The sequence below is a fragment of the Prionailurus bengalensis genome, chromosome A2 (assembly GCF_016509475.1).
Source record: "Prionailurus bengalensis isolate Pbe53 chromosome A2, Fcat_Pben_1.1_paternal_pri, whole genome shotgun sequence".
NCBI lineage: Eukaryota > Metazoa > Chordata > Mammalia > Carnivora > Felidae > Prionailurus > Prionailurus bengalensis.
Genome location: NC_057348.1, coordinates 78,068,798 through 78,089,871, shown reverse-complemented (window position 1 = coordinate 78,089,871; position 21,074 = coordinate 78,068,798). Strand labels below are relative to the sequence as shown.

The following is a 21,074-nucleotide window of genomic DNA, read 5'->3' as shown; positions in this document are numbered from 1 at the left end:
AGGCACCAATGGGGGTGATGCCACTAAACCCCCAGAAGCTAGGAGGGAAGCACAGAACAGATTTTTCCTCACTGCCTTCAAGAGGACCCAATCCAGCTGATAACCTTGATCTCAGACTTCCAGTCTCCAAAACGGTAGGATAATAAATTTCTGTTGTTGAAGCCCCCTAGTCTGTGGTTCGTGGTGGCATCAGCCTTAGCTTCCCATAAAGTATTCTTTGACCATAGGCAGAAGAATCTGAAAGAAGATGTGAGCAAGCAGCACCCATTTTCCCCTGTCTTATCTCCACCCACACCCCCCCTACTTCTGGGCTAACAGATGAAACCCTTACCCTGAGTGGAGAGAGGAGAGCTGAAGGGGAAATGAGGCTATTGGATGCAGTGTGGAAGCTGTGCCTCTTCCCAGTGCCTCCACACTAGCCACTTCAGAGATGTGGGTGTGTCTGTTGGAGGCACATAGGAGCTCCTGTTGAGTTTGGAGATCTGAGAATGGAGAGGACCTGTTCCCCAGATGAAGTCCAGGGAGACCATAAGGGGCTTCATTGTTGTGTAGCAACAGTAGGGTAGAAATGGCAGCATGCCATACAGGTCTAGAAGCTAGCCTGAGCTTCCTGTATGTCTGACAGGGTGTTGATGGCCATCTGAATATACCCAGGGCTCCTGAGTGACACACAGAAAATATCTAGGAAGGAGCAAGCCCATGGGGCCTTGAGCCCAGAAGGAGGGAACACTATGTCAGAAGGCTTCAGCCCATGGACAGGAGTGCAGGAAACCTGGGAAGAGGTCTCGGAGACCTGACAGGATGGGGGTACATCTGAAGCAGCAGGGCAGCAAAGCACCAAGAAGTAGGTGCCCAGCCACCACCCTGATCCCAAGCCCTCGCTGCCATGTTGGCGAATGTGAAAGGAGCTGGATATAAGTGTTAGTCTCAGGGATAAAGAGAAAGAGGGGGGACAAGGAGACAGAGGGGGAATAAAATGTTGATTGTGACTTAGTTATGAAACCAGAATGGCTAGGAAGTCACTGAAGCTGGGTAGGTTTAACTGAAAATCATTGGGTGAGGTTTTCTATATTAGTTCAAATGAGAATTCAAGATGAAAAGTCTCATTTCATGGTGACACCTCCACACGTGCAGATTCATGCATATATACATTTGAAGGGCCCTTTAAGCACCTTTTGGCAGAGCTTTCTCTTCCTTCTTGACCACTATCTTCTCAGTCAGAGCTCCCCAAAGCTGGAGACCTCAGGTGTGCTGGCCCCAGCAAATTCTGTGATGACAGTGATAATCATGTCCAAATAGCCAGTGACTGACCATCCATTCCCGCTCTTCAGGCCCTTCCTCAGAACCGTGTCTAGCCACGGTTCTTTGCTTATTAAGCAGCCACTGTTCTGCAAGCCCGACTTCTGTGGCAGAATGTCTATATTCTCACGTTATATGTTGAGGGAGAGAGGCAACAGCTTGGAACACTTAACTGGCACATTCTAAGCATTGGTCAATGAAGTAGTCATAGCAGAAGGCATTATCTGAGCATGAAAGTGTTTTCTATGAAGTAACACACACATCAGTCACTTACTGCTGCTGGTATTCTCTTCCTACTGTTATTAATAACATTTTTAGAGTGGGAGAAAGGCAGCAGGACTCAGAACGCAGAGGCTTGGCATCCGTCCATTCATGGTCCTCTGCTAACGTCTCATGAGCTAGGGCAAAACATTTGAACTGTTTTCTTACCTAGAAAATGCAAGGCTTGTATAGTACTCAACTAGAAGTTGAGGCCCTTTCAGCCTCTAAAATTCTATAGTTCTAACACAGTTTTTACATTTTCTAGTTGTTTGAGGCAAATATTGGAAAAAGATGTTCAACCTCACTCATGAGACGGGAAATGCAAATTGAAATAACACACTGTTTTTTTTTTTTACTTAACAGAACGGCAAAAAATAAAATGTCTGATAACACTGTGCGGGCAAGGGTTTGGGGGAACTCTCCCACATGCTCCCATGTTATTAGTAGGAGCACAAAATGAAACAGCCCTTTTGAGGAATATTTTGGTAATATCCATCAAGAGGTTAAAATCACATTTCCTTCAATTCAGCAATTCCATTTTTTGGAATTTAATCTACCGACATACCTTCACAGGTGTGATGTTAGGTATGTTCAAGGATATTTATTGCAGCATTATTTGTAGTAGAAAAGGATTGGAAACAAAGCAAACAACCATCAAAAGGGACATCCATATAACAGACAAGTATGCGGTTATTAAAAAGAATGAGGCTGCTCTACATGTACTGATATGTTAGAATTTCCACGATATTGGGGCGCCTGGGTGCCTCAGTCAGTTAAGTGTCCAACTTCAGCTCAGGTCATGATCTTGTGGTTCACGAGTTCGAGCCCCGCGTCGGGCTCTGTGCTGACAGCTCAGAGCCTGGAACCTGCTTTGGATTCTGTCTCTCTCTCTCTCTCTGTCTCTCCCCAACTCACGCTCTTCTCTCTCTCTCAAAAATAAATACACATTTAAAAAAATGTTAGAATTTCCACAATACAGTAAGATAAAAAAAACTAGGCCAAGTCCAGAGTATGTCATATGCTTTAATTTGTACTAAAGCATAGACTACATAGATGAGTATATGTTTGCATATGCACAGACTGCCTCTGGAAAGATCACAAGATTCTGATAATAATGATTGCCTCTGAGGAGAGAAACGTTTCTGGGGAACAGGGGTGGTCAGGGAGATTTACTTTTCATTAATTACTTTTACTTTTTTAGCACTTGGAGTAACTAAGTAAGAGGAGGACTATAGCTTGGGAAAGGGACTCTAAGAAGGCCAACAAAGGACCGTGGAGAAGGAGCTGGCTTCAAGGCAAAATTAGCTATTTGTCCACAAGAATGATCTGGCAGGCCAAGATGGCCGCTAGATGCACAGCCTTCCTCAAGAATGTCTGGGCCAAGAGCCAGTGTGGGTCATGTCCTTCACCATCAGGGGCTTGCTATAATTCTTCCCCGTTTCAGCTCCCACAATAATCACACCATCATGATCAACCAAGCCACCTAGTGCTCCTCTGAAATGATGGGCATGAACCCCATGTGCCAGGCATCCCAGGATCCCCTGGGTCCAAGCTTGGAGTGGCTGAAGAAACTGTTGAGTGTCTCTGTTGATAGGGAAGAGGCCCCCTTACCTGGGGCCCCCAGTAAAAACTGGTTGGTTTTTTCCCAACCACAGGAAAAAAAAAAAAGAGAAAGATCTGGAAGAGTTACCATATGACCCACCAATGATGTACTCCTGGGTATTTATCTAAGAGCAATGAAAACATATGTCCCTGCAAAAATTTATACGAGTGTTCATAACAGCATTATTCATAATAGCCAAAAAGTAGAAAAAAACCCAAATGTCCACCACTGATGAATGGACAAAGTAAATGTGGGATGTCCATACCATGGAATATTATTCAGCAATAAGACAAAATGAAGTAAAGGATTCATGCTACAGTAGGGATGAATCTTGAAAACATTTTGCAAGGTGAAAGAAGCCTGTCAAAAAGGCCACATAGCATGTGATTCCATTCATATGAAATGTCCAAAATAGGAAAGTCTAGAGGCAGAGTCTATAGAGGTCACTGGAGCTGTGGGAGGGAGCTGGTGGGACATGGGGAGTGGGCGCTACGGGGGTTGGGGTGATGGAAACGCTCTCAAGTTCATTATGGCAATAGCCACGCAACTCTGTGAATATACTTAAAAACCACTAAATTGTACATTTTATTTTATTTTTAAAGTTTATTTATTTATTTTGAAAGAGAAAGAACACACGTGTGCTCATGCACATGCACAAACCAGTAAGGGGCAGAGAGAGAGGGAGAGAGAGAGAATCCCAAGCAGGCTCCCTGCTGTTAGCACAGAGCCAGATGTGGGGCTCAATCCCATGAACCATGAGGTCATGACCTGAGCTGAGCTCAACAGTTGGACACTTAACTGACTGAGCCACCCAGGTGCCCCTGAATTGTACATTTGTAATGAGTGCACTGTGTGGTATATGAAGTGTATCTCAGTAAAGCTATTATAGAAAATAAGAATGATCTGGAGTTTCCCGGAAGTGAGAGCCAAGCCCAGGCCCATGGTGACCAGAGTTCTGTTCCCTAGAGTCAGGTGGGGCTAAGCTAAGGGAAGTCATGCTCATTCACTCCTCTACCCCAGGGCCAGGGCAGAGGCCCCACCAGTGGGCCCTGAGGGCTGCAGGGTGGCAGAATATGTCACCCCAACATATGACTGTAGGATTTCAGGACACACCATCCCTGGAAATGCAGCTTCGGCATATTGATCATTTTGATCTGAGGGCACTTTGAAAAACAACAAATGCAGGGCAAGGATTTCTTTGAATTCTTCTCATCTGCCTAAAGACAGATCCTCCAAAGCACCCCAAATGTCATAAATCACCTCCATGGGAGTCCCATCAACTCCATCAAGTTCGACTCTTATCACAGGGGAGGAGACTAGAAGTCAACACTACACCACACAAAGTCGGTCACCAACTATCATACCTCTCATCCATTCTTCTAAGGAAGGGCTCATTCATCTTTCTGAAAAATCTATTTCTCTTCCCTACGATCACGTACATCCCTCTTCCCCTTTCCTTATTAAGATGGTATTTAATCCTGAATTCTAAGCACCCTTGGGGACTTACCCATTTCCGCCTGGTTATCTCCCATGTATCCAGGAGGTATATACATTAATAAACTTCTGTTTGTTTTTCTCTTGTCAATCTTTTATTACAGGGGTCTCAGCCAAGGGCTCACAAGGGTCGAGGGAAATTATTCTTCCTTTTCTGCAGGGCCTCGGCCTCAGATGAGCCCCTCCCATGCTGTTCAGGGCCGGGAGGGAGTGTTCTGGGGCTTCTGGAATGAGGAGGGCTGTGGCACTTCTTTGTTGCCTCCTCCGAAGGCTGAGGGGCTCTCACGCGTCTGGGGTGGGGGAGTGAAGGGCACAGCGCAAGGGAATAGAAAGCAAATCCAGTAATTTCCCCATTTCTGAGCACATCTGACACAGTGCTAAACGCAAAGCAGTTGGGAAGCAGTGAGACTGAAGACCTTCTCTGGCCCCGGAAAGCTTGCCAGGGCCGACTGGACAGCGATGGTGAGAGCACTGGGGAGCGTGGTGTAAAAGAGAGGTGCCCGGCGCCACAGTGGCCCCGCACGGAAGACACGGGAGGGCTGATGTCCACACCTACAAGGAGCCGCAGGCCATCAGCATGGCCACCGTCGCTGCAAATGTGTACTCGGCCTCGAAGGCTCTCTTCCTAAGGGGGACCTGCCATTCAGGGGTGCTTAAGTGGGGGATACTGGGTGCCATGTCCCTGAACCTGGCTCCCAGAAGCCAACAGTTCCAGTCCTGGATGAACATGAGTCATGGACAGAAACCCCCCCCTCCAGTGATAGAAAGGTGACCAGTGGTCACTGGCCACCTCCCGCCCCGCCCCGTGCCCATGGAACTGCTGAGGGAGCTCATCTGTTAAAAATGCCTCTCTGCCTCACCTCGTCTATGTTTCAATGGCTGATGTAAGGGTTTCTAGGCTGCGAACAATTAATCTGTGGGAAAGCATGCTCCAAATTCTAAGTCAACAAATCTTTGGAACACAACTTCCTTGCTGGCAAATTAGACTCTCGCAGTAACTGGGTCCCAGAAGAGTTGCTTTAAATACCTGAAGGGCCCAAACCGCTGCTGGGCCAGACACAACGTGGGAGAAGGCTCTGAAGGTCTTTCATGCAGGGGAGCCTGCCCCAAGTGTTCCAGACCCGTCCAGGAACTTCTTTCACATCACCTGACTCAGACCCTGGTGGGACCAGGAGGACTCAGGCACAGGAGAGCAAGGGGACTCGGGGTCCTGCCTCCAGGGGATTCTGGCCCAGCTGCGTCCCTGGGACCAGAAGAAGACATGAGCTTACGAACAGATCACAGAACACCCTAGTGGCAGAAACAACCTCAGGACTGAAAACAGAAGCTGCAATCACAGAACAAACCCACAACAAGTTCCAAAATCCGAGGGGTGCCTGGGTGACTCAGACAGTTAGGTGTCCAACTCTTGATCTTGGCTCAGGTCACCATCTCACGGTTTGTGAGCTCGAGCTCTGTGCCGGGCTCTGTGCTGAAAGGCCTGCTTGGGATTCTTCCCCTCCCCCACCCCCCCACCCCTCCCCTGCTCTCTCTCTCTCTCTCTCTCTCTCTCTTAAAATAAATAAATAAACTTAAATTCTTTCCCCCCAAAACCTGACCCTTATGATCCCTGGACCAGGAAGGAAGTGGAGATTCTCCATATCCTGGTGAGAACGGCAACATGAGGAACGCTGTGCAGTCAGGCTGAAAATTAAACAGATGTGAGTTTCTTTAATTCAAAGGCTTAATTATTCTGACGTTTTCCATAACTTCATCTGAGCCATCACTTCAGCTTTAATTATGCATAATGAAATGGATTATTTACAGTAACTAATATGACAGGAAAAACTGAGAGGTGAGAATTGGTAACTTGGCAACTACTAACTCGTATGTTTTCAACCCGTGTTTATTGAGTACCTACTATGTTTTAGCCTTTGCCGCTGTCCTGGAGATGTCCTATTGGGAAAAAAATAGCATCGCTGGAGCACATCCACGGGCCAGTGTCTTTCCCTTCATTATCTCACGTGCGGCTTGCAAGAATGCTGCACGACAGGGATTATTCTCCCTGATTTATACGGGTGCAACTGAGATTCTGGAAGGAAGGTAATTTGCCTAAGGTCACACAGAAAAACCTATGGTGTTATGTTGTTTTTTGCCATCTACCTATTTCAGACAGGAACTTACATGCTGACATTCCGAATCTTACTGCCTTGTACAGGAAAAGTCAACTTTTCCTAAGGGAAAAGTTGCTTGTTGTGTTAAGCAGGACAGCGGGAGCAGGGGTACTTTTGGGAAATTAACCTGACACTTTCCTATAGGACGCACTGGCTGCTATTGAGATGGTCCAGGTCAGAGGCCAGGACCTTAAACCAAAGCGGTGGCAGCAAAATTGGGAAAAGAGGCTGCAGGCGGCCCTGTGGTGTCTGGAAGGAGCTTGACGAAGGCTTGCATGTGGTGGAAAGGAAGGACGCCAGCCTCGCCGCCCTGGGTTTGGGAAGCAGGAGAGGCGAATGCCAGCCTGACCACTGACTGGCAGCTTGACCAGGGGCAGGTCACTTAGCCTTATGAGTCCTCGTCTCCTTGTGCCCAGAAGAGGCTGTATGCAGTTCATAGAGCAACCTCGGTTCAGGGGCGTATGAACTAACACGTCTACTGGCCTCCATTAAATCTCCCTTAAGGTCTTGCTTCCAGGTCACTTCTATTATTCACAGTCCATCATAGACTTTACTTCCATCTCAAACTTGACTTAAGTTTCTTTCTTTTTTTTAATGTCTATTTATTTGACAGAGAGAAAGAGAGAGACAATGTGAGGGGGGGAGGGGCAAAGAGAGCGAGGGAGACACAAACTCCAAAGCTGGCTCCAGGCTCTGAGTTGTCAGCACAGAGCCCCATGTGGGCTCAAACCCATAAACTGAGATCCTGACCTGAGCTGAAGTCGGACGCTTAACTGACTGAGTGCCCCAGGAGCCCCAACTTGACTCAAGTTTCATTTCAAGGTTGTTGAAGCCAGAGCTGGGATTCTGAGAGTTTGGGGCCTGGACGTGAGGTGCAGTCAGGCCTCCTCCCTTTGTGCTGGGGCAGGACTCCGAGGAGGTGGAGGGAAAGGGATGTATGAGTCCCCCTAGCTGGCCTCGTTCTGTCTCTCTCAATTGGTTGTGGCCTTCCTCGGGCTCATACTGACTAAATGGCCAGGGGTGACCTCTGAGTAGCCAAATGCTGGTTCACTTGTGGGGAATGCCCCCCCTACTGGGGCCACCAACCTTGGGCTGCTGGGCCCCCTCCTGCCACAGGCAGTTCTCGGGTGTGAGGAGCAGGAGAGAGGGTCTAAGTCTGGCTTCCTTTAGCTATGTCAACTACTGTTCTCACTGCACCACGCCGAGAAGTCAGGCCGCGCCAGCCCCACCCTTGTCCTGCCACTGCTCCTTCTCTGAACTTCTCTGGACTCCAGCCCGACTGTGTTTCGCTCACCACGCCTTGGAGCCTAGCATGGGGCCACATGGGGCACGAAAGCACCATATAGGGCAGCAACTGGCCCCAAGGGATGGGCCACATCGCTCCCAGCAGGCAGAAGTCTGCCTCACTACTCCAGTAATCTTTGTCCACAAACCACGTTGAGGGCTAGAGGGACAGTGGTTATGGATGCAGTCAAAGGGCCAGGTCTATCGCAGCCAGTCTGCCTTGAGAAGGGTCTGGTCCCAACTCAGAGCCCTACTCATCAATTCAGGGCAGCAGAAAAAGTCCCACTTCACTACCCTGCCTCCAAGGATGACAAGATGCCTGGGGAGCCTGGGTGGCTCAATTAAGTGTCTGACTTTGGCTCAGGTCGTGATCTCGTGGTTTGTGAATTTGATGAGTTGGAGCCCCACGTCGGGCTCTGCACTGACAGCAAGGAACCTGCTTGGGATTCTCTCTCCCTCTCTCTCTGTCCCTCCCCTGCTTGCCCTCTCTCTCAAAATAAAAAGAAAAATTTAAAAATTTTAAAAATTAAAAAAGAAAAGAACCATAAGACATCTGGTTATAGGGCGGCTGAGACTATCATGGATGTCTATGCTTATGCCCAGCTTTTAGCATCATCTCTGTGTCTCTGCTTTCTTTGCTCTTTCCACTTCTCTTTTGGGCTCTCTGTCAAGACACACAGTGGGTGTAGAATTTTAAGAGGGACTCTGAGCTCACCAGGGCCGGCTGGTTGGCCTCTTGGGTAACCATGCGGCCACAGAAGCAGGTAATCAAAGAACAAACAGTCCTGTGGTGTTTAGTCTCCCCGAGCTACCACCAAAGCCTGTTTGCTTTCTCACATGGCAACAAAGCCAGGAAGGGAAGATGAGTGGCATTTGGAATAAATGTTGGGTCTCAGGCGGGATTCAGCTACTGGGTAATATCCTGGAAGTGCATACAGAAGTGAACTATCCAGTATGCAGGGGGCAGTTTTTCTTCTGGTTCTCCTGGATGCCATGTCAGGTAGGAGCTCCATTTTGTCCCTTGTTTGGGCTGCTCTCTGTTTGCATGATACCACTGAGTGATAACGTCCCCGAGGAGGAAATTGCATCTGGGAGGTCTTGCTCAATGATGGGCTTATTGGCACTGGCGAATGAGATAATGCAATGATGGGGAGCCTGAGGAGGCTGGGCAGGTGCTCTGGGAAGGGGGCACACCAAAAGAAGCTACATTCTAGTCTCCAGTCTAGACTAAAGTCTAGTCTCTGTGCAGACTTCATTTTCTCCCCTTGGTAACCGGCCTGTGCCTGTCCTTCCAGGGTGTAAGGTTGGAAGAATGGTTTTCACTACAGAGCTTTGTGCGTATGTCAAGTCAGTCTTTGTGGATACTCTGGCCTTTCTCTGGAGTCTTGTGGGGGCAACTTGAAGTTGGCAGATCATCCTATGGGAAAACTGAGGTATCAAGGGGCCATTGTCTTCGTCTTGAGCAAAGACAATGTCTTCGGATGAAGCGCCAAGGATTGAACCTACTGCTTCTTGTAGTCCCTCTTCCTTATTCAAGAGCTTCAAGAATCCCGGGTGATCTCTTTAATGTTGTCAGCTTGGATTATGGAAATTGAGCTTTTTAAATTAAATCTTATTTTTGAATAGGTAGTATATGCAGAATGTGTGGAATTCAATCATGTGAAATTTGCAGATTAATTTAGGGATAATTTACATATTTGATGAGTTATGCAGGAACACACTGAGAGGAGTGGCAAATGCTTAGTAAATGGTAGTGCTTATTACGTATGACGTGAGCCTTCCTGTTCAACTGTTCTAGACAGTTGTTTAAGTCTTTGTTTTCCTCCAGATTATTTTAAGATTTCCTTCACAGGGATCTTGCACATTCTGATTATGATTATGTTTCCTTCTAGTTCTTTCTTTTCCTTCTCCTTTTTCTGTATTTGTGGAAGGAATCTTATCTTCTCTTGTATGTTTTAACTGATTGTTGTACAATGGATCGAACCCTACTAATGACGTACCTGATTATTTGTAATGGTTTTCCAGGTGACTCTCATGCATTTTCTAGGTTTTGAAAATAATCAACAGTTATATTCTTCCTTGCCTATTTTTCTATTTTGTATTTATTTCTCTTATCTAATTACCAGGCCCATACCTTCAGGCTGTTGTTAAACAATGATAAGTTGGGGCGCTTGGGTGGTTCAGTCAGTTAAGTGTCTGACTCTTGATTTCAGCTCAGGTCATGATCTCATGAAACTGGACACCACATCAGGTTCTGCACCGACAGCTCGGGGCCTGCTTGGGATTCTCTCTCTCTCTCCCTCTTTCTCTGCCCTTCCCTGCTTGTTCTCTCTCTCTCTCTCAAAATAAATAAATAAACTTAAAAAAAAAAGAGTGTACATTCTTGTCTTATTCCCCATTAAGGATGATGTTAACTTTCGGTGTGAATCAGAAATGTTTTACATGTTAAGGAGATAACTTTTATTCTTTTTTCAGGTATTTATTTCTAAATCAAAATAGTTTTTAAATCAAATGTTTTTTCCAGATTTATGGAAATGACCATTTAACATTCCCTTTTGGTCTGTTAATAACATAAATAAATGACTGGGTTTCCTCTAATTGAACCCTCTTGAATCTTGAGATTTTCTACTTGGTAGAGGGACTGTGAGGCTGGGTCTTGAGCAGCTCAGACTCTCACTTGAAGTAAACATTTGAGATTTTCCCAGAAATATAGGCTTCTAGGACCACAATCATTTGAGTTAAGAGGTGACATTGCCATTGAGGAAAGAGTGAATTTAGCAAGAACCCAACGTCTCATAGTGGATATGATCATTTGGAATCTTATTATTGGACATGCGAAAGGGACAGATCACAAAGGTTTGCAATAAATACTTGAAATTTCTTATCAAAACCACACTCAACCCCCACCCCCACCCCCATCTCCAAAAGACCATGCACTGTACCACGCTTTTGCTTCCAAAGGGAAAATCTTGGTTTTTGGAAGGTCTGCCGTGATGCAGACTATTTCCCTCTCACCTTCTTTTGTGAGTCTGAGAACCCGATTCTTATTCTCCCCCTCAAACACTAGAGTCACATTGGCGGGGGGAGGCAGCCACACTGGCACCTGCTTTCAGGGTGTTGGAAGCAGGCATCACCATAATAATCTCAAACAATATCCTCTTTCCTCTCATTTGGTCTAACTTCTCTGCGTCCTCTAACACCCAAGTCAAGCTCCACCTCCTCCAGAGAGCCCACCTGGATTGCCCTGACGCCTGGTGGGTACTCTTCCCACTATACCGTGGAGCTCCTCTTGCCCACACATGGGATGTATGCCAAGATTTGAACACAGTGCCCCACACGAAATGAATGCTTAACAAAAGGTAGTATGAGTTATTCTAGAATTCATCCGTTATGTGTCTGTCGTGTTTCCTCAAGGGGAATGTCAGCCCTGCAATAACAGGTTTTGTATCTCTTACTGCTGTGTGGTCCCCGCATGTCACATACATATATAAGGGATCCAATAAATATTTGTTGTTTTCATGGATCATCATCCCTTTCTGGGTCTTCCCCCCCCCCCGCCCCCCACACACACGCATTTACTGATACCTTCCCCCACAACACAGAAATTTAGATCAGATGCCTGCTTGTACTGTCATTTAAATTAGCTTCTGTCCTTCCCACCCCCTGTTAAGATGAGAGAAATCAAACAGTTTCTCTTCAGGATGCTACAGATGTTACAGTGTCGCACTTCCACGACGTCTTACAGAGGAAAGCCCCACGAGAACATAAAGCAGATAAACCTCCCAAGCACGCTGGTGGAAAAGAGTTGAGATGAAACAGTCTTTGGGTTCTATCAGTACCAAAAGACCATGCGCCATTCCTGAAGCTGGAGGACTTAGCAAGTGTTCCTGTGTGTATTCAAATCTACTGCCCGCTGAAAGTTGTCTACATTTTGAGAAAGTTCTTCGAGGGAAGTAACATTTGTGTTACTCTCTTGGGGATTAAAATTTCCAGGGTGTTTAATGAAAGAAGGGTTCCTTGGTAGCTGGAAGATCCACATGAACGTGAAAAAGGTACCAGTGCCATTGACTTGAGTCTTCTCCGCAGAGCACCAGGCATGAGGCTAGCTCATGTCTCTCTAGGAAGACCCCCCAGGCTGGCCATTGCTCCTGATCTTGTGCTAGGCCGTGCTGGGAAGTCAAAAAGAGGACTAAGGCTCACTGTCTCAGGCTCCTTGAGGAACTGGGTGCAACCTTTCATTATTAATGCTCTCATCATTTCAAAAGGCAGGAACATGGAGCCCATCCCCTGAAAGTCTTTCCGTTGGCTGATCAATCTGATATGTGGGAACCAACAAACATTGTAAAAGGCTTCTACTTCTTCTGTAACATCACTTTCCTGTGTAGAGTCAACCTCAGAGGAACAAAAGGTGTTCCTCCTCTCAGCACTCCCCCTACCTCCTTCCCATGGCAATCTGGTTGTCTTCCTCTCTCAAGTTCAAGAATTTTGTCTCTGGAATCCATCTGTATTTCCACCCCCATGGAATTGGAAGAGGTTTGCCAGAAACCAGCCCTTCTCGGGCCAGCACCAGAGGGTTGCTCTGAGACACATACATCTTTCTCCTGCTACTTATGGCCCAGTGTAATTTTCAGAATCGCGAGTAGAGTCACCATCTTTTCTTCTGTGTCTTACTCAGGGCTCCCCGCTATTATTAGCCTTGCTTGGCATGGATCAGCTCCCCAAAGAAGACAGGTGAGAATCTCACCTAGGGAGGTATACATCTTGGAAATTAAAGGCACAGGAAGACATTGCATATACTGAAACAATATTCTATAATGCTTGATGGTTTGGCGAGTATATGCGTTTTCAGTGTATGGTATCTTTGCTGTGAGAATGAAATCTCATAGGCCTGGAATTAGCCTGAGTTGCTTCACTGAAGTTCCTGCACAGAACTGACCTCTGCTCAAGGCAAGAAGCACACTGATTAATGGTGCCGCTCCCACGGGTCCTGGGAGTTTCCGAATTATTTGTATGGTCCTGCAAGCATTGTTTATTGACAACAGTGAGATTGATGATTTGCACCTGGCTTGGAAGGCCCTGTTGTGGAAGCTGGTTATGTAACAAGATGGTGCCTACATGACCAACAGAATAGAAAAATGTCCAGTGGAGACTCTATTTGGGGTTCCCAGGTTGTGAGGTATCATTAGATACATCAGTGGTCTCTGATCTGAGCAAGTGCATTCTGTTATGACCCTTAGGGAAAACAGGATGAAAAAAGCTGGTGCCTGGCCTCTCTGATCCTCAAGACATGAGGCCACCTTTAGTCCTGGTGCAGATGTTCACTTAATGTTGTTGCTATACTGCCTCCTTTTTCTGTAATCAACTGTAGATTTGCAAGCGTTTTCTCTCGGGTTCTATGAGTCTTGTTTAGCAATTGAACTCTGTTTAATGGCTACCATTAGAGCAGCACCATAGCCCTGAGAGATAGAAGCGGACAGAGGGCCCCAGAGAAGTTAAGGGACCAGCCCAAGGTCACACGTTAAGTAGTGGCAAAGCTCAAACTTGAAGCAAGAGCTCTGATTCCAAATCTCATTCTTTTTTCACAACACTCCTTGATCTCTCTCCCTACCATTTTGATTAGCTAGTGGAGAGAAAGAAAAGGTACTTACTGAGTGACGGTCTCAGGCAAGGACTGCCCTGTATTGAAATCACACTGTGAGAGCAGCTGTGTTCCTGGAGGGAGAAGATGGCATCACACGCTTCCTGAACCACACGGTCACTTTGGTGTCGGAGGCCCAGGGTGGCCAGCTTCTTCCTCCACAACTGAGGCTGCGGAGGCCTTAATTATTCCAACACGGGCTTCCAGGAGGAGGCCTTGTTGGTCCATATCTGGCAAGGCAGCGCTTTCGCTCATTTCAAAACAAGTGAGCACATCATCCATCCAGATCCCAACCCCAAGCAAGATGTTTCAGTGGGCTCGGTGACTGATAATAAATCTTCTGCGTGTTCTTTCTTTTTCAAAGTGTACGCTTCAAGCAATTCTAATTTGATCCTTAATTAAGATGCATGTGTAAGTCAAATTCCATTAAAGCCTCTTTCTTGCTCAGACCGCCAGAGAAAGTTTGGAAGACCAGCTTCAGAAGGCAAGCGCGTGGTGTCTTAGGGAGAGCCTTTCCCTGGCTTCTAACCTTCCCTCTGTCCTTCCCCCTTCAAAATATCTCCCTCACTACCTTGTAAAATATGACCATTCACAGAGGAGTATGAAAGCTCTACAAATAGGAGGGAGCAGTGTGTGGCTGTGCAAAGAGACTTGTGCTTGGAGTCAGGTGCCTGGGATTGGAAGGCTGGTTCTTTCATGGAATTAGTTTCCAGCACCCAGGGCTTATCAAAGTTAAAATGAACACAACAAGATCAGTGGAAACACTCTCTGCAAAGCAAACTAAATGATATCAGTGGGAGATATTTGAAGAGCACGGCTTGACCAGTCTTCTCAGTTCATCAGAGGAGTCGCGCCAAGGTTGGTGGCCATGGTAAGCTGCCTCGCTGTTCAGGGCGAGGCTGTGGAAAGCCCCGAGTGGCACCTAGCAGGCCTCTCACACCCTGAGCCCATGTCAAGCTAATACCCCAGCACGATTCCTTATGCTGTTCCCCCAAACAGCCTCTTACAGATTGCATCGCCACATCTAACATCTGGGTGGAGGGGCCAATTTCTTACCAGGCCCCAGCACCATCAGGATGCATGGTGCCTTACATGCATGGTCACCCGACGGGCACGTGACAGACAGTCTGTAGTTGGTATGTACCATCTGTCATCTAGAAGATCCAGAGGCAGTGATCCAGACCTGCCACAGCCCCTTACTGAGTGCAATCACAGATGTGCAGAATGGTGATGGTAATACCTACATGGCAGGATTGTGTTTAGAACAGCTGAGATCAGGCAGGAAAGCCTACACAATGCCTGATGAGTAGGAGCTTAGAAAAAGCAAGTGGTTACTTGTTTTCAGTCTATTCATTTGGGCACACCCTAACTGCAGGCTGCTCTGGAGAAAAACTGAGGGAGTTCTAGCTTTGCTTAAATAGGAGCAGAAGCTTCCTTCCTCTTGACTGGAGAGGCCCAGGTTACTGGGGTGAGTGCGAAGGAGCAGGCGAATGTGGGGGGTGGGGTCCCTTGAAATTGGCAACCTTTCATTTTACTTATTAGGACTACCCTTGTCTTGCTGAACAGAGGAAACACTGGTGAACAGCTGGGGACGGGGAGGGGGGCCCTGGTGATTTTCCACTGTGGGAAAAGAGAGCAAGAGGGAATTATGCCTAAAATAACTTAAGCACCAAAGCAATTGATTAATTTGCTCATTTAAAAAAACTATTTTTGGGGGCGCCTGGGTGTCTCAGTCGGTTAAGTGTCCGACTTCAGCTCAGGTCATGATCTCGCGGTTCATGAGTTCAAGCCCCGCGTCAGGCATCTGTGCTGATGGCTCAGAGCCTGGAGCCTGTTTCAGATTCTATGTCTCCCTCTCTCTCTGACCCTCCCCCGTTCATACTCTGTCTCTCTCTGTCTCAAAAATAAATAAACATTGAAAAAAAAAATTTTTTTTTAAATAAAAAAACTATTTTTGGGAACTCTTTGCCTCTAAATATTCCAAGCTTACTATTTTGCTCTCCATTTTTAAGAGGCGGGGAGGGGCAGAGAGAGGGAGAGAGAGAGAGAGAGAGAATCTCAAGCAGGCTCCATGACCTGACCCTGACCCCTGACCCCTGGGGTCATGACCTGAGCCTAAATCAAGAGTCGGGATGCTCAAGGAACTGAGCCACTTAGGTACCCCTTGCTCCGAATTTTTATTACAAGAATGCTATAATATTAAAGTCATTTTGACAGATTTAAAAAAAAAATCTATCCATATCCATGTTACCCTAAACCTCAGCTGTTTTTTCTGAGCCCTTGCACAGTCCTTGTCCATAAAACTGGCTAATCCTGCAATCAAAAATAACTTGTGTACAATGTATTTTAGTCTCTAAACTAAGATGATTTTAGATTTATTTTTTAATTTTTTTAATGTTTATTTTTGAGAGAGAGAGAGAGAGAGAGAGAGAGAGAGAGAGAGACAGTGTGAGTGGGGAAGAAAGAGAGAGGGAGACACAGAATCCGAAGCAGGCTCCAGGCTCTGAGCTGTCAGCACAGAGTCTGATGTGGGGCTCGAACTCACAAACCGTGAGATCATGACCTGAGCCAAAGTCGGACACTTAACCGACTGAGCCACCCAGGTGCCCCAATGATTTTAGATTTATGAAAGCTTGTATCAGTATGTTTATATTTCCATTTTTCCTACATTTGCATCTACTTCTCTGAAGCCCCGCCCCCAATTTTGAAATAAAAACATTCTCTTACAAAAGCCAGCATTTTTCCACGGCTGGTTTGTTTCTAGAAGTTGTACACCTTTTGGTAGGACTGATCCTCTTACTGACCCCTGTACTTCCTCCCAGAATTCCAGGTGGTTCGTCTCCCAGGGCTAAAGGTGGTCACGATCAGGAAGCTGGCTAACAAGTAGGGCTTCAGCATAAAGTTTGGTTCTGGTACTTGTTCTTATTCAGCTCAGTTTCCTCATCTGTAAAATGGTGACATTAATGCCTATGCGAGAGGATTGTTTCGAGGAGTAAATGAGAGAAAGGATTTTACCTTATGCACTTATTTGGCAACTGGAGAAGTGTACTGAGTTCCTAGAGCTGTCACAGTAAACTACCACACAGTGGATGGCTTAGAACAACAGGAACTGAAATGCCGATAGTTCAGGAGGCCAGAGGTCTGAGGTCAAGTGGGGACAGGGTTGGTTCCTTCTAGAAACTCTGAAGAAGATCTGTTCCATGTGTGCTTCCTAGCTTTTGGTGCTTGCTTGCTTCTCCTTGGCTTGTAGATGCATTAGTTCAATTCCTGCCTCTAGCATAACATGCTTTTCTTCCTCCTGTGTCTCTGTGTTCTGTCCTCTTCTTATAAGGACATCATTTGGTGGGTCAGGGCCCTCCTTAATCTGGAATGATCTCCTCTTAACCAGTTAATCTGCAAAGACTCTATTTCCAAATCAGGTACATCCTGAGGTTCTGAGTAAACGTGGGTTTTTTTGGGGCAGGACAATTTTCACACACCCCCCCCCCCCCCCCGCCACACACACACACCCTGAGTAAGCATCACCATGGAAGCATGAAAGAGCAGGAGCTGCTGGTCTCCTCTATATTGGCAAGATCTTGCAGAGTATCGAGGAGACCTAAGAATGTCCCTGGATTTTCCTGGAAGAAGCATACTTTCTCTTAAATTGTCAAAGTGCCTGTCTGACGTGCAGTCCAAGGCAATGCACGCGCCTTCACTGAGTCTCATGTTTTCTTGTCTGTGAAATGGGAGTTAATGTATCAATCAAGATGTACTCATTGACCCTCTCTGCATGATGCCCCCAGCATCCAACAATAACAAACAATTGTCCTGGAGATTACTTACAGATGTAAGGAGATCTAACATGATTTTGGGGCTTGCCAATCATGATCGCCCCATTTTTGATGACCTCTGAATCAAACACTGACACAGACGAGGCAAATAAACTCTTGTAAACTACCTGAGTCATGATGGGACTAGGTCCTTCAAGTCAATGTCCGTCTCCAAAGGCATCATGTTTCTGTTTCTCTAGCCCTTCACAAAGAAAAGAGAAGGGGTGTGGGGAGACAAGAGAAATGCAGCAGCTTTATTTACAGAATGACAAAAGCAGATTTCATGGTTGTTTTGTGGTGGTTTTCTTGGCTCCCAGAAGATCTCAGATTTCCATTTCCAGTCCTGGCAAGAGTGACCAGGTTCCATCGTTGCCCTGAGCTACGAGTTGAAACCATAGAGCGAGCTGTTAAGTCCTTTTTCCCAGCACAAGGCTTTATGTTCATGTTGTTTTGCATCCTTCTTAAACCCACAGGGACAGAAGCACTACGCCTAATCCATTTGCCTGCTACAAGCAACGTGGCTGAGAATTCTCCACCTGAGACTTCAGTGCATAAGTTTTCTGTGAATTTATCAGCATCGCTGGCACCTGTGACCCCGGGGTTTCCCCTGATCATCAACTCAAGCCCCCTCACTGATGCCTTCAAAGTGAACTGGCTGTCAGGCACCGACTTTGAGGCAAGCACATCTCACTCCCAGGGGGAGTTGTCCACAAAGAGGGGTCCTGAAGCTGAGGATGGATGGGATTCCAGATCAGTGATCATTTCCTCCTCTTTCCCTGGTTCAATCTCTCCTCTAGTAAGATCCACAAGGGCTCTTTGGGGCACCATATAAAGCCCTCTGTGCTAGATGCCCCAGAGCACTTGGGACCTTCTTTCTTCACTCAATCCAGTGCAGTGACCAAATGCCCAATTTATTACAAATAAAAGTCTTGTTTCTTATTGCCAACCGCCCTTACATGATATCAGGCATTAGAAGTGTACTGACAGTAACTAAATTCTTGGGGTGGCATAGTTTGGGTATTCGTCTCCTCAAAAGCCAGGCGCTGATGAACTTGTGTCCGGTGATGCTGCTTTTCTCGAATTCTGTGATTTTTCAGAAGGAAATCTATGAGGAGACTTATTTAATATGGAAGAACACACCCTTCATAGAAATCCAAGTCTAAATGGGCAGCTGTGCTGTGTGACTGTTTCCTCGTGGATAATTTAGACTCAGTAATTCACATTCAAGAGCCATGACTTGAGGTCCAGAGCGCAGGAACACGGTATTCTCAGCACCCCATTCAGGAGGTCTTCACCTCAGTATCCAGTGTACATTCCCGGGCCCCAGATGCTGGTTCTGTGACTCACCTGCCCTGTCTACCTGGCCCTTGACATCTGGCTCATCTTCCACAGCTGCTGTTCATCTGTTCCTATAAGCCCTGCCAATTGCTTGCACTTACACAGCATGCGGTATTGGCTGGACACTGTGGAACCTGTTCTACATGTGTTTACTCTTGTAATCTTCCAAAAACCCAATGATTTTATTTATATTACTAGCCCTTTTTACAGATGCAGGAAACCGAAGCAAAATTTAACAGAGATATGAGATACCTTGCCCTGGGTTGCACAGCTCTCAGGTGGCTGAGCTGAAGCTAGAACCCAGGTAGCCTGACTTCATATCTCTGACTAGTCTTATAAACAGCTTCATTGAGATATAATGTGTACATCATAGAAGTCACCCATTTAAAATGTACAATTCAGGGGGCACTTGGGTGGCTCAGTGGGTTAAGTGTCTGACTTCAGCTCAGGTTATGATTTCATGGTTTGTGAGATCGAGCCCCACATTGGGCTCTGTGCTGACAGCTCAGAGCCTGGAGCCTGCTTTGGATTCTGTGTCTCCCTCTCTCTCTGCCCCTCCCCCGCTCTGTCTCTCAAAAATAAATGTTTAAAAAAATAAAAATAAAAAATAAAATGTACAATTCGGTGGTTTTTAGCATTTCACAGACCACCACCACAATCTAATTTCAGAACATCCCATCACGCCCAATTGAACCCCTAGTCTATCAGCAGTCACTCCCCTTTTCCTATTTCTCCCAGTCGCTGGCACCCACTAATCTCCTTTCTGTCTTAACGGATTTGCCTATTCTGGACATTGTCTCTGAATAGATTTGCATTGTACGTGGTCTTTAATGACCGGCCAGTTTCCCTGAAGCAAAAAATTTCATGGGTCACCCATGTTGTATCATGTGTCAGTACTTCATTCCTTTTCGTGACTGAATCGTATTCTACCATCTGGACAGACCACATTTTGCCCATCTGTTCATCAGCTGACAGACATCTGGGTTGTTCCCACTAAGAGCGCCCTCCCTTAGCCTCGATAGTCTACTGCCTTTAATGATGATGGTGACCGTGCTGCTTCAGATATGCATCCTGATCTCTTGATGTTACTACTGACACTGATATTATCACTGTTTAAAGTGCTTTATTGCTAGGGCACTTGGGTGACTCGGTTGAGCATCCAACTCTTAATTTCAGCTCAGGGCATGATCTGAGGGTGGTGGGATAGAGCCATGCATTGGGCTCTCTGCTGAGTGTGGAGCCTTAAATCCCCCCTGCTTGCATTCTCTCTTTAAAAAAAAATCAAACAAATAAAAGTAAAATGCTTTATTCCAGTTCAGAACTAAGATCATAAAGAGATGACAAGTTTAACTGAATTGTCTGAGATCACATAGCCATTAAAGATGAAATAAGCACTTAACTCAGGTCACCTGACCACCAATCTTAGGCTTTTTTTCTTACATTGCCATGCACATTGTTGCTGTTTTGGCAAGCCCCCAAATCAGGTGGAAATACCTACCTTTTCCATGTTTGATGGGATTCACACAGGGCTATCAGTCAAGGAAGAATTCCATCCTATTCCTGAACTCTAGAAATGGCAATTTTATTAGCACCTCAACTGATGTGGGCTCCAGTGTTCAGGGGACTGTCCCAGCCCTGGTGCCCTCCTGCCAGCACTAGGACTGGCCACGCATTCATAAGTCCTGAAGCTATTCTTAAGAATTGGTTGCTTCTCCCCAGAAACCACCCAATGGCATCAACTATCCCCTCCAAAAAGATCTTATTCTCGGGGTGCCTGGGTGGCTCAGTCAGTTAAGCGTCTGACTCTTGACTCACGGCTCATGAGATCCAGCCCTGTGTCGGGCTCTGTGCTGACAGTGTGGAGCCTGCTTGGGATTCTCTTCCTTCCCATCTCTCTGCCTTTCCCCCATGCATGCTCTCTTTCTCTCAAAATAAATAAACATTAAAAAAAAATCCTTTTCTCCTACCCCAAATGTTCATAAGAGCTACCACCACAGTAGAACCTGACTCCTCCTTGGGCTGACTGGACAGTCTGCAGGAGAAGTCCAATGGTGAGGTTTTTGGGTCTCTGGTCCAGAGGTCTGGTTACCATTGGCCTTGGGACTTCATTGTACAGGGCTTTCGGAGGGTGACCTCTGAATCACGCCAGAGCTCAGGCCTCTCTACTTTCAAACACAGCTGCTGAGACTTCT

The 21,074-nt window shown here is 46.4% G+C and overlaps 1 protein-coding gene across 1 annotated transcript in view; it reads left to right on the top strand.

Annotated features, from left to right (window-relative positions):
• The first annotated feature begins 2,899 nt into the window (after positions 1–2,899).
• The window catches only part of CDHR3 (cadherin related family member 3), a 71,447-nt gene continuing 53,272 nt past the window's right edge, over positions 2,900–21,074 (top strand). Inside the window, exons 1-2 of the mRNA XM_043589434.1 lie at positions 2,900–2,951; positions 18,018–18,220. Of these exons, the coding sequence (XP_043445369.1) occupies positions 2,900–2,951; positions 18,018–18,220 (255 nt within the window). The remainder of the gene's footprint in view (positions 2,952–18,017; positions 18,221–21,074) is intronic.